This window comes from Cryptomeria japonica, chromosome 5 (assembly GCF_030272615.1).
Source record: "Cryptomeria japonica chromosome 5, Sugi_1.0, whole genome shotgun sequence".
Taxonomy (NCBI): domain Eukaryota; kingdom Viridiplantae; phylum Streptophyta; class Pinopsida; order Cupressales; family Cupressaceae; genus Cryptomeria; species Cryptomeria japonica.
In genome coordinates, this window is record NC_081409.1 from 159,596,130 (window position 1) to 159,609,722 (window position 13,593).

The following is a 13,593-nucleotide window of genomic DNA, read 5'->3' on the forward strand; positions in this document are numbered from 1 at the left end:
TTAACAATTAGGATGGCTCTAGATTAACATTGAGGAATGAAGTGCTCAAATGTATTCTGAAGATAATAAACAAGGATCAAAACCTGTTATTAAATGCTAAATTCTCTAAGATAAAAATTGAGAAATCTCTTTTCCAAATGAATCCAGACAAGACCCTTGGGCCAGATGGATTCCCTGCCTCTTTTTATCAGAAATGTTGGCACTTCATTGGGGATGAAGTCACAGAGGCATTAGAAGGAATTAGGAATTCAAGGAAGATCCTTAAGGAATTAAACAATACATTCATAGCCTTGATACCCAAAAAAGACAAAGCTGAAAGTTTTGAAGAATTCTGACCTATTTCTCTATGCAATACATTATACAAACTTCTAACTAAAACCATAGCAAACAGACTTCACAATCTACTCCCTTTGTTAATTAGTGAGGAACAAACAGGTATTGTTCCAGGACGCTCATTATTGCCCAAGAAGCGATACATACAGTTGAAACTAATAAAGACCCTAGTATGGTCATCAAACTAGATATAAAAAAAGCCTATGATAAGGTTGACTGGCACTTCTTATGTAAATGCCTTGAAGCTTTTGGCTTTGCTAGACAATGGATCAATCTTATATATGAGTTTATATCAACACCAAGAATGTCAATCCTCGTCAATGGGTCCTCTGTTGGTTTCTTCAATATCTCCAGGGGACTAAGGGAAGGGGATCCAATTTCTCCCTTCCTCTTCATACTAATGGTTGAGTCCCTCGAAAGACTATTAAATACTGCAAGAGAATAATCATCTATTCGGGGAATTAAAATTACCAGGGGCTTGGAAGCAACTACACATCAACAGTTTGTGGATGACACCATGCTCATCAGACATAGTGATGTTCAAGAAGCAAAAGCTATTAAACAAATTCTACAGACCTACTCATTGGTGTCAGGACAAGAAATTAACACCACAAAATCAAATATTTTCTTCTTCAATACTGAAGAGAAACTAGTAGACAAGATATGCAAAACCTTCAAATTCAATAAAGGCATAATGCCATTTAAATACCTGGGCATCCCCTTGGACAAAGGTTGCAGATCCTCAAATTTGTGGTATCAAATTATATCAAAAATCAAAAATAGAATTAGCTCATGGAACGGGAAATGGCTATCCTTAGCCGGCAAGGCCACTATGATAAAATCAGTACTATTTGCTATGCCCATTTACCAACTCTCTTGTATAGACCTTCCCTTAGTAAAAAAGAATGAAATAAATAAATACATTAGGACCTTCTTCTCACAGGGAGCTAGTGAGAAATTCAGAATGCCTTTGATGACCTGGGAAAAAATCTGCAAACCTAAAGGGAAAGGGGGTTTGGGGATAAAAGATATGATTCTACAGAGCAAAGCCCTTGGGGCGAAATTGGTATGGAGAATGCATAACAATCCACATTTAATTTGGACCAGGATCCTATACAACAAATATCTCCATAATAATGATCCAACCAGCATCTTTAGAGTACTCTCTCCCCCTAGGGATCCAGAATATGGAATTTCATGATGAACTGCAAGGAAATAGTATAAAAAAAGCTAACATGGATTCTAGGGAATGGCAAGAAAGCACTATTCTGGTTAGATTCATGGGGAGGTTACCCTGCATTAGGCAAAGATAACAAATTTGACACTTCTAGGGTTATCCTGGAAAGACTATGGGGCGATAAGGTTGTTGACTATATTGAGGAAAAAACAATGGAGGGTATAAAAGCCTGGAGGTGGAAACCGTTTGGAAATTTGGGTCTACCGGCCAATGAATTAAGAGAACTGGAAAAGATATCGTTGTCCAGCAAAGTTTCTTTCGGTAAGGATGAGGATGGATTAATCTGGGCACGGTCTAAGAATGGTAGGTATAGCACAAAAGAAGGATACAACATTCTTTTAAAATAGGGGCCTGATATTGCTAAGGACATTCCATTAAAACTATGCTGGGATAAGAGATGCCTTCCCAAAGCAAGGCTATATGCTTGGCTAGCATTACATAACAAAGTCCTAACTGCTGACATATTCAGAAAAATGGGGTATGAAGGCCCAAGCAGATGCCCGCTATGTGAGAAGGAAGAAGAATCAACCAATCATCTCTTACTTACTTGTGAATACTCTCATAATTGTTAGAGGTGGCTTAGAAAATAAATGAATTGGTACTCCCCCGTCCCAGACTCAGTCATGGCTATGTTTCAGGCATGGCCCATCAAGAACAAAGGGAGCATTTATGATGGGCTTTGGGTGGTAGCTCCCCCAATCCTTGTATGGGAGATTTGGAAAGAAAGAAATAGGAGAATTTTCAGAGATGACAAGTTGGAATGGCAGCAACTCACAAACAAGCTAGAGGCGGCCATAATAGAACTAATCAATAGTCACTCTATGAAAGACCATAAAAACATGGAAATGTCACAGTGGGATGATAAAATGAGATTAAAATGGACTGGCTTAAATATTCCCCTGTTCATTGGGGATGGTCCTATTAGAGCTATTAAAAAACGCAAAGACTGTAAGTGGGTGCCCCCAACTGAGGGTTGGGTTAAACTCAATTTTGATGGGGCCTCTAGAGGCAATCCTAGAGTGGGAGGCATCAGATGCAGCATACATAAATCAAAGGGAGAAGAAATAGCTACTCTAGCCCATCCTTTGGGAATAAGCACAAATAATGAAGCAGAACTTAGAGCTCTTGAGGAATGAATTAAATTATGTAAAATCCTGAAAGTTAACAAAATTAACATAGAAGGAAACTCTGCCATCATTATCAATGCCCTCAAGAAAGGGGATATGCCCAATTGGAAACTCAATGTAATCCTTAATAACATTCTTAGTATGGTCCAACCCTTCAAAGGAGTAACCTTCAACCAAATATATAGGGAAGGTAACTCTAGGGCAGACCATCTCGCAAACCAAGGAGCAGATGGAAAACCTAGTATCTACATAAAGCTTGGCCACTTGCCTCTTAACAGTCAATAGTGGCAAGGGATTACTAATAGAACCTAAAATTGTTATAGAAACTACAAAGTAATTCCTTTAATTAAAATAAAATCACAATTCTCACCAAAAGAAGTATACACTGCATAATTAGCAATCGGATCATAGTTAAGAAACTATGAGGCCCCTTCTATATATAACACCAAGATAGCATTTAAACTCAACATATGTTATGATACTCATTAATGGATAATACTTCCCCACAAAAGTATAGTTTCGAGGAAGATGAGGTGCCAATTAATTACTATACCGGCCTCACACCATAAGGAGTACGAAACCGATCTTATTAACACTTTACCATGATATGGGAAGATATACTTATATGATCACTTTTTTGGCAGATGGGAAAGATCTGTCTTAAAAATGATTACGATTCGACATCATAGGCGTACCCATTAATTATAGCGGCATCTAGAAAGTTCACCTCTATCTTAAAACAACTAGACAAAGTCGTCTTCATTCATGGGAGACTCTCGCTAAACTATCTAATTCCCTCTGATAACAACTTCTTAGATAGAAACCATGGATAGCCCGGTAAGACTGAAAAGACAAATGGCCTTCATTGGGGAAATTTCAAGGGATAGGTTAAAAAGGCTCATCAAATTCCCTCATGAGTTGGTGTTGGATGCGGTGGAATGCACTCTTGGCTGGGAATTCTTAACTAATGAAGACCGAACCAAAGCCAACAATGACATTGCGGCCATGTTCTTAGCGGTCACGATGTATATTGAAAAGGACAAAAACATTATGGTGGGCCTATGTAGGGCAATCTTCAAGGCTTCAATTCTGGTTGAATTAGATAGGGTTATGGTCAACATCAGCGATGAACTGACCATTCCTAGACCTTCACACTATAACACTCTGATTATAAACAACAACCCGGTTCCTAGAAAGCCAATATTGGTTATTGAAGACCACGAGGCCTTCAACGCAAGGGTGGAAGAGATACAAAGAAGCATTGAATTTCTCCTTAACCTATTCCACCTCCGCACGCCCAGGAAGGCGACGTGGTTTGAAGACTACCTCAAGCTACAGGGCATCGAGCTTGAAGGGGAACCCGACACCTCAAAATCTTCAGAAGAATGATGATATACCTGAGGTGAGCCCTCTTTCTTTTGCAGTGTTTTGGTCATATACAGTATAGCTAGGGCTTATGGTTAACTCTGCATAGTTTATAAACTCTATTTATACTAAAAAAATAGGCATATTATAGCTAGAAGAAGATCCTCCCTATAGATTGTTATACATAAGATGCATGTGTTGTCAAACTGAGACAAGTGGAGAAGTTTTGAAAATCTCAGAGCAAGGTCTAGGTAAACTCTAAATTTAAAGTTTGTTTAATATATGCTATGGTTATATAGTGTTTATTGCAGCTTGGACAAATGTAGTTTGAGGCAAGTGTATGTTATTGCGCCCTGTAATAGGTGGTAATGGTGCATTTTGCAAGCATAACCCTAATTATTATGATAATTCTAGTTAATGCTTAACTATATAGTACTCAATGTAATTTTGTTAACTATTAAAAATAAGAAAAATATTATAAGCAAGTTGTTTCCTGGATAATCACCGGCAGGGGATCCAACAAGTAAGGTGGTGTATCCATAACAGGCAAGCTATTGTGACACATTTTCATACTGTGTGCTCCCGTATACACTAGCTTATATATATTCATACTTATATATATATATATATATATATATATATATATATATATATATATATATATATATATATATATATATATATATATATATATATATATATATATATATATATATATGTTGACACTATCAATTTTGTTGCCCCTTCACGCCTGGCGGATGGTTATTTTTGTGCCTTCTTGCCTGATTTGTTCCAGTGGCAACCTCTCACGGCTGACTGCTCCCCTCATGGTTATTAACCTTATTCGAAGCACACTATTAAGAAGGATAACACTAGAGATTATAAGATAAGACTAAATCTAGGCATTAAATATTCATCATTTTAAAGATATGCCAACTTGTCTAAAAATTGTCAAAACAGGGCAAGCCAGGGCCCTATTTTTTGCCACTTAATATCTTCATGCAAAGACTCCCTATCAAAAACGGGAATGGGTCATTTAGGGCCTGTGTAATTTGACAAGTATAATCCATGCAGGATATGGCCTGTTTGGGGGCTCGGGGTGTCTATTAACTCTCAATAGAGCCTGCGGATGTTGAAGGTTGTTATTTAAGGCAAATGAGTTATGAAGGTTTTGTGTTCCTTATCCTATAGAATACTATCTGTATACACATAAAAATGGCTATGAGCAATTAAATAAATATTTTATATTTATTTAATAATTTTCTTTCTATTAAATAGTTAATTTGAAAACATTAATTTATTTAATTCATTTTGTGTCTTTCTATTAATTAATAATTTATTAATTAATTCATCTATTATATTCCTCTAAAATAATTAATATCTAATATTTAATTATTCCTCTAACCAAGTTAATTAAATATCTAATGTTTAATTATCTCCTCTAATCAATTAAATATCTAATATTTAATGGTTATTCTCCTATCCTATAGTCTCAAATATTAAATGATTTCCTAAATTATTTAATCCCTCTTTTCCAACTCACCTTCCATCTCCACTTCATCTTCCCTTTTCCAACTCATCCATCATGTGGCTAAGGAAATTAATATTTCTTAAATATTAACTCATCATTTATCTTCAACCACCAAACTTAATGAATGTTGTGTACGTACACATATTTCATAACCTCTTTCTATATTCTCTCCAACATCCATACATCTTAGGAAGGACTTGAGTCCACTTGTCCTCTCATGCCTAAATCTTCTCCAACCATCCCTAGATTCCCTTAGTTAGCAACCCAGTCAAGGTGAGATGAGTGACACTTGTCTTCTCCTTCCCCCTTTCTCTCAACCTTCACCTTTGCTCACAACCATCCAAATCTACAGATCTGATCATGACCGTTGATCTAAGCCACATCATCTCATCCTCTCAAGGTCTATAAAATCAAGAGCTTCAGTTGAGAGAGAGTTAGACTTCAAGTGCATTTTCAAGCAAATCATTTGTAAAACTTATGCATCTGTAAGTTTTAATCTTGAAGCAATTTAGCATAAGCATTTTAGCATAATCATGTAGTATTGCACATCATAGCATTTGTGAATTATCAGTTATCAATCCATTCTCCATATGCCATCTTGGAAGCTATCAGTGCATTGTTTGAGAGCACACCATCTGCAACCAGGAACAGTGGAGTTAGGACACAATGAGACATAAACCATGAAGGTAATATTAGTATTTTTATTTCATATATATTTCATGTAGTTTCATTGGTTGAGTTTGGATTTCCTATAGCATTTCCATTGGTATTTTGTGAAACTAACTTGTTGCAGGTAGCATTATGAGGATGAAATTCAAGTCGACACATTTTGGCGCCCACCATGGGGCTCATGGACCTCGCATATACCTTTAAAAATCTCGCAAAAGTAAAATTAACGCATTTGTAATGCAGATTCACGCATGTGTGAATTCTGACAGTGCTTTTGTTTGATAGGTTAAGGCATTTGCATCTTAGGTTAACGCATATGCTGTGGAGGTTAGCGCTTTTGTCTGAAAATCTGCGCATTTGCATTACAGGTTAACGCTTTTGTCGTCTAGGTTAGTGCATTCCTTAAAGAAATCACTCTTTTGAGTCTTGTAGTGCAAGTTAGCGCTTTTGCTCTGCAGATTAGCGCTTTTGAGGTGAAAGATAGTGCATATGTTAGAATAGCGCTTTTGTTTGCAACTAACAAAATTTTCTTGCAGGTTCGAATGTCCAAGAAATTAAATTTTTTGAACTACTAACATGCATGTGCAGGATGGTGTTTAAGACAAATTTTATGCATTTCCTCACCTAGTTAATTAAAAGCCTTATTTTGGGAAGTAATATATCACGTCTTGCTCATTTAGTCTAACTAAGAGGATAAATTGACAACATGCAACTTGCATTTTTAGTAACTTCTCTAAAATAGTTGCACGTAGACTTTTAAAAAGGCTAAAATAAACACCATGCTTGTTGGAGCAACATCTCCAAATAGAGGATAGATCACATTGCTATGGAAAGTTAAAAAGAACACTTATATTTTGTGTCTCGAAAGTGGTAGGTATATGCTCTCCCCTTAATTAGGTGATCAAAAAGCAAAACCCACTCTTTTATGCTTTCTTTACTTTCAAGCAATTAAATCCTTTAGAGGGTCTGCCTTCCCGAGTTGTCTTGAGGGGGTCAGTGAGAGGGGAACAACCTAAAGTGGAAACAGACTGATGCCAAGTCCTTCCAATCCACTCTAAATAAATCGTGTTTGTGACGAAAGACCCAAACAACATGTGCTGATAAGTTCATACTAACACTATGTTTCCCCATAAACCCTACAGAGCGTAACCTCTATAGGCTGGGAACCTTCTGTATTTACAGAGCCGAAAGTGTCACATGTATGGCCACATGACTAGGAGCCTTTACTAAAAACCACTTGTACTGGTTGCCAAAATCCTTCTAGTTGTTGGTGCAGGAGGTCGGACCTCTGAAGCCGCTCACACACATACAGTTCTTAGTAGAGATATAAAGTTTTCCATGGGGAGTTTTCATGGAAACTGGTGCTTGGCTGCCCCAGAGAAGTGAGTGCCAAGGGTGGAGCCACTGGGGTCAAGCATCTAAATATCCACTTTGAATAGCATAGCCTCGGGGGAAATCCCATGTGAGATTCAACAACTATTGTCTCAGCCTGCCATAAGATTTGTACTTGCTTGTGCATTTTGTTTATTAAACATTGTATCTTCTATGTCTGTTACATGTTCCAAATGGTAAAAAATTGAAGAAAATTATCATCCACGCGTAAGCAAAAATCCAACAAATTGCTGAAAAAAAAATTGATCAAAAGGCTAATACAAAAGCTTTCCACCATTTGAAACACTAGATCAAACTAAAGTATCAAAACATCAGTATCGAAATAATTCTTGAAGTAGATTTGTCTCTAAACCATCACGTATTTTCAAACTAGCTCAACAACTGGGTCACTAATCCAACAAGTTATTCCCAAGAGGTCTCTATAAACATAAACATTCAACAAGCTATTGATTCAAACATCTTAAGTGCAAAAAAATCAACATCATTGTCAAGTCTCTCATCAGGATAATCAAATCCTCTATCACGAAGCTTGATCAATCTATACTAGGTTCATAATCTTGGATATATCTTTCCTATTTTGAACCTAGGTTATATCAAATTCAGAATGGCACCAACATTGGAATCAAACAAACTTGTAAATTGTCAGATGCTTATATGACTTTTAAGTATCACCTTAAAAAAAGAAAACCCAGTTATAAAGCTACTCAGAAAAGAATAAGATTCTTGTATATCAATCACAAGATCTTTTTAAAACATAGGACATTCCTACACCATTTTCGTCACTACTTACGTGGTTGTGGTACAGAGTTTGACGAAGAAATTTTGCAAGGACGTGCTTTTCAACAAAGAGATGCTTTATCACAATGAACAAACAATAGCAGTAAAATCAACAAAGCATATCTTCCTAAACCAATAATCACCTATTGACTTTGTCCTTTGGAAATTTCATTTTTTTTAAATAATCACATGCTAGTTTGGACTAGATCTCAATACGAACAGCTGAGAAAACAACAAATGGAGGAAGAAGATAATCCTACATTCCAAACTTTTGGGTTTACCGCTGTTGACGAAGAAGCAGTCAATAGCACCATTAGAGACCTTGAACAAGATTTCAAATTTGATAGGCTAATGGAAAAATTGTTGGCAAAGCAAAAAGAGAAATATCTCTTGATGTTGGCAAAATGTGGAGCTAAACTACCACAAGACTTTAACATATAAAGCTTGAAACAAGATGTGGAGGCAAGTAACACCCAAAACACAGATGATCCAAATAACGAAGATTTGAACAAAGAAAGTCATGAAGAAATAAGGAAAGAAAGGGATGATACAAGAAAATAGCATAGTGATAAAAGAACTTACGAAGAAACAAGGAGAAACTATGTGGATAATCCATTGTTAAACCTTACACAACAAATGCAAACTCTACAACAACAGATACAAGACATGCAAAATGGAACAAGATCCAAGAAGTATTCATTAGAAGATATATGCCCATATCCTTTCGATAAGAATTTGAATATGATACCATTTCCGCAACATTGCAAGATTCCTAAATATGACAAATACGATGGAAAATTCGATCCTCGGTATCACATTAGGGGGTTTTGTACTATGAGCATGGAATTTGCTCACGATGAAACTTACCTTATGCATCTTTTTCCTAGGAGTTTAAATGGACAATCAATGGAGTGGTTTTCAAGATTACCATCCGGAACCAAATCTTTTGAAGAACTTTTGAATAGATTTATTTCACAATACTCCTACAATATAAGGAATGAGATAACAATGTTGGAACTATGCAATGTTAAACAAAAGAATGGTGAATATTTATGATCTTCTTATAATCATGGAAACACATGTTTAATAGGTATCCCCAAGATTTACCTGATCAAGAAAAAATGGACATATTCATTGATAATATTATCAGTGAAATGAGTTATCGACTAAGAATTCAATGTCCTCCCTCTTTTGCCAAAATGATTGAGAATGGTCTGAAAATAGAGAATGTGATGGTAAAGAAAGGGGAGCTAAAACTTTATAATAATTCCTACAACAACAAAAATGACAAACCCAAGTTCTGGTGAAAGAATAAGAATGTCAGCAATGGAGGAAATGACGATAATAGTGCTACAAAACAACAACAACCAATTTTTAATCTATCAAGTCAAACCCCAAGCAATAACAATCCATAAAACAATAAAGCCAAGTCCTTCTTCTCCAATCCTCAGAGGAAATTCACAAACATTGGAGAACCTTTGGAATCGGCTCTAAAAACTTTGGTTGCCAACAAATTGATTGTTTTATCAGAAGCAAGAAGTTATGAACCACTAGTCAAGCCAAATTGGTGGAATGACTATCGGGGGAAGGAACATATGCATCGAATAACTCCTCCAAAATCTAGCATTCTCTTTAATTTCTAGAAGATTCATCTGCAACCGGAAGAGATATAGAACCATCCTTTACTTCATTCTGTTTAAGTTATTTTTTCATATGTTATCCATCTCGTTCTTTGTTTGAACCTAATCAACCTTCTTGGAAGGTTTCATATTCTTGCCCTTTCATTACCTTGCAATGTATCCTGATTTACTACAAATATAGAAGATAATACTATGCTATAAAGCATTACTACTTCTTCTAAAATTAGGAACCCTTTTACCAAACATGTTCCATGTGTAGAAGTAACCACAAAATGAATGGGAAGTCACGACATAATCATTCCTTTTCTTATCTATGCAACCATTAGACTCCTAAATTTTTTATTACAATTTTGGCTTGATTCTTATTTTGAAATTATGGTAACTCATTTAAAATATTTTGGGGGTTGTTGAGGGTTTTTAAATATTTTGTACACTACATATGCTCATATTTTGGTGGACATGGATTTACCAAAGATATTCATATGAATATATTCGTTAATACGAATTATATATGTTGGAAGAAAACTTTAGATTATGATGGCATTCCCTTCCATTGCCACAACTAATTTAATATCAGCCATGTTGTTGCTTAATGTTTTAAGAAAAAATAGTGATATCTAAATTCAAGGTCCTTTTAAATAATAGAAATAGTAGTTTGGTAGCTTAGTATAAATGTTCATTGCATTCTCTCACCTAGCCTTTGTGGGGAACTACACAATTATAATGTGGTGAAGTTGATGAGGCATAGGCTACTTTTAGTTTTTAAACTAGTGGTTTAGAAAAGAAGCCTCGTGTTGCAAATTTATAGTTAAGTATTTTCAAATTTTTTTTGGTTCTTACAAGCTAATTCAATGTGTGAAACTTGAGATAAGATTCTACTAAAAAATACTCATTACTCATGTATATTATCTAAATATGGCCTCAAGCTTCTATGTACCCTTGAGTATATTAAAATACCCTCACTGTCCTAGTTAGGAGTTAGTATTAAGAAGTTACCATCTTCCTACCTTAGACATGAGATACTAAAACAATAAGAATATGGAATCCAATGTATTTAAAACTCTATAAAATTTGTTTAGATCACATTTACAGATATAGCATGTATGTTAGAAACTCTAAAATTTAAAATACACTAAGCTAATTAAGAAATTATCTTCTTGAACACTAATGGTGACTAAATTTGGGTAAATACTAGTAGATTTGTCTTGTATCAAATAGTTTTGAGAATTTATAGATAGAAATGATCTAATTCACATTGATTTGAGTCAATTTACCTTGCAATAAAATGGGCTACAGAGTTGTTAGACTTCAATGGATGAATTGTACTAGTTGTGTATTGGTGGTTCACTTAATTTATAGCTTAGAGAAAACCTATGATATTATATATAAATATTTTCAAAAGTTTGAACTGTCTTTTTGTCGTAAAGGCATATATACAATTATGATATTCTCATCAAGCCAATCCATTTTTACATATGTTACACATTCACGATATCCTTAATGAATGTTTATTTTGTTGTCTTGCATCTAAAAAGTTTTCTTATCAAATTCAATTCACTCTATATTTTATGTTCACTAAACAAAGATTTGGAGATGCCTCTAAATAAACAATCTTAGTTCTTGAAATATAATGAAACATAGAACATAAAAAAATTAAGATTAATATTCCTTTTATTAATCTAAATTAATATATAATTTAGAAAAAAATAGAAAAAAAATATTTTATTTTACAATAATATGTTCATCATTTATTTATTCTAAACATTTACTAAAAGATATTAATCATTCTTAAAAAAAAATTAATTCTTATTAATTGTTTAATCGATCTCGTATGAAGTGCAATGTAGAGAGTTACCTTGTTATTTTTTAGATTACTCAACTATTAAATTTAATAACCATCAAGTGTACATAATTTAATATTCCATAAGCACAATTATTTAATAAAAACCTAAATTGATTGGATTCAATCAATTTCTACTAACAACCTACTAAAATAACAATTTTTAAAAACGAAAAAAATAAATAAATCATGTTTCTATTGAATAAGATAGCAAGAGGGTCCCATGCCCATAAGTAAATTTAGTTACCCGTGTACACAACGAAACAAATTGATATGAACGATGTCAACACACGAACAACGGTGCACTTAATTAAATCGCACCAACTTCACCAATAGACACTCTCCACGAACTCTTTCCAGTAGTGTATCCAATGCTTTGCGAAAATTGGCAAGCTATGTTGCGTGGGAAACATGAGTCTGCACTTTCTTCCCTAAAACTTTTGTTATCAAGTTAAAGGAAACCCTAACTGACGGTGTTTATGTGACACTTGTAATACGGGGCATCAACATATTCATTAGGGAGTTATTTCCTTGCTAAGTTTCCCAATCAAATCAAAGCGCGTCAATTGCAACCTTTTAATGATGGAAGCCAAATGGGAGCTTCCCATGCAAAACATTAACTATTTATACCCCCATATCAACTACATTTTCATCTCATCTGTAACAACTGATTACAAAGTAAAGCAATGGCAATGGCAACGGCTGGTGTATTGTTTGTTGTGGGTTCTCTGTTATCATTTCTGGTGGCATGTCAGGCTACTAAGGTATACACCGTTGGAGATGAAACAGGTTGGAAATTGGGCTATGATTATCACAAGTGGGTAGCAGGCAAAAAATTCCACGTTGGAGATACGCTGGGTAATTTTGTTTTAGTATTAGAAGTCTTCATGTTTCATTGTTTGATGTTACATTTTATTGCCTTTGAATTTTCTCTCGTCTAATGTCGTCTAATGTTGTGGTTGTGGCTGTGGAAGCAATGTTTAACTACATCCATAATGAGATGAGCATTCATAGTGTGGTGAGAGTAAACAGAACAGCATATGCAAAGTGCGTTACCGATCCGAACATGGGACTCTATGAAAGCGGAAGCGATAAGATAGTTTTAAGCGCCCCGGGACGTATGTGGTTTATTTGCGGAACGCTCGGTCATTGTGAAAGCGGCATGAAACTTAAAATCAATGTGAGAAAACCACACCCCAATAAGCACAATATTCCTCCTCCCGCTCCTGCACCCACAACTGAAGGAATTCCTCCTCCTTCTCCTGCGTCTGCTACACGACTGAAGGAATTCCTCCTCCTTCTCCTGCGTCTGCTACACAACTGAAGGAATTCCTGCTTCTTCTCCTTCATCTGCTCCTGCTTCTGCGTCCGATCCTATCTTTCTCAAGCGGTTAACATGGCTTCCATGGCATTGAAAGGACCTATTTGCTTGTTTGTCTATAGTTTCTGCTATTAAAACATTTTCCTCATAGTAATAAGAATGAGGGATCCATGGGTTTGATATTACATTTCTTTTGAGCTTTCTCTATAAGTTAATAACATGTATGGAAACCTCGTGATTAATATTCCTCTTGTTTTGGCCTATTGTTGTCATTTCACTTCTACAAATACATTAAGATCAAACATCTGCTCCTTAATGAGGTATATGATGTAATATTGATATGTTTTGATATGCTCTATTT

The 13,593-nt window shown here is 35.2% G+C and overlaps 1 protein-coding gene across 1 annotated transcript; it reads left to right on the plus strand.

Annotated features, from left to right (window-relative positions):
- The first annotated feature begins 12,597 nt into the window (after nucleotides 1-12,597).
- LOC131875766 (mavicyanin-like) lies at nucleotides 12,598-13,235 on the plus strand. Its single transcript, XM_059220437.1, has 2 exons — nucleotides 12,598-12,769; nucleotides 12,886-13,235. The coding sequence occupies exons 1-2, from the start codon at nucleotides 12,598-12,600 to the stop codon at nucleotides 13,233-13,235; spliced, it is 522 nt and encodes a 173-aa protein (XP_059076420.1).
- Nucleotides 13,236-13,593: the final 358 nt, after the last annotated feature.

Bases quoted from the DNA above. Each gene is read 5' to 3' on its own strand.
- LOC131875766 (XM_059220437.1), top strand. From the start codon at position 12,598: ATGGCAATGGCAACGGCTGGTGTATTGTTTGTTGTGGGTTCTCTGTTA. The intron at 12,770-12,885 runs GTAATTTTGTTT...TGGCTGTGGAAG, and splicing joins CCACGTTGGAGATACGCTGG to CAATGTTTAACTACATCCAT.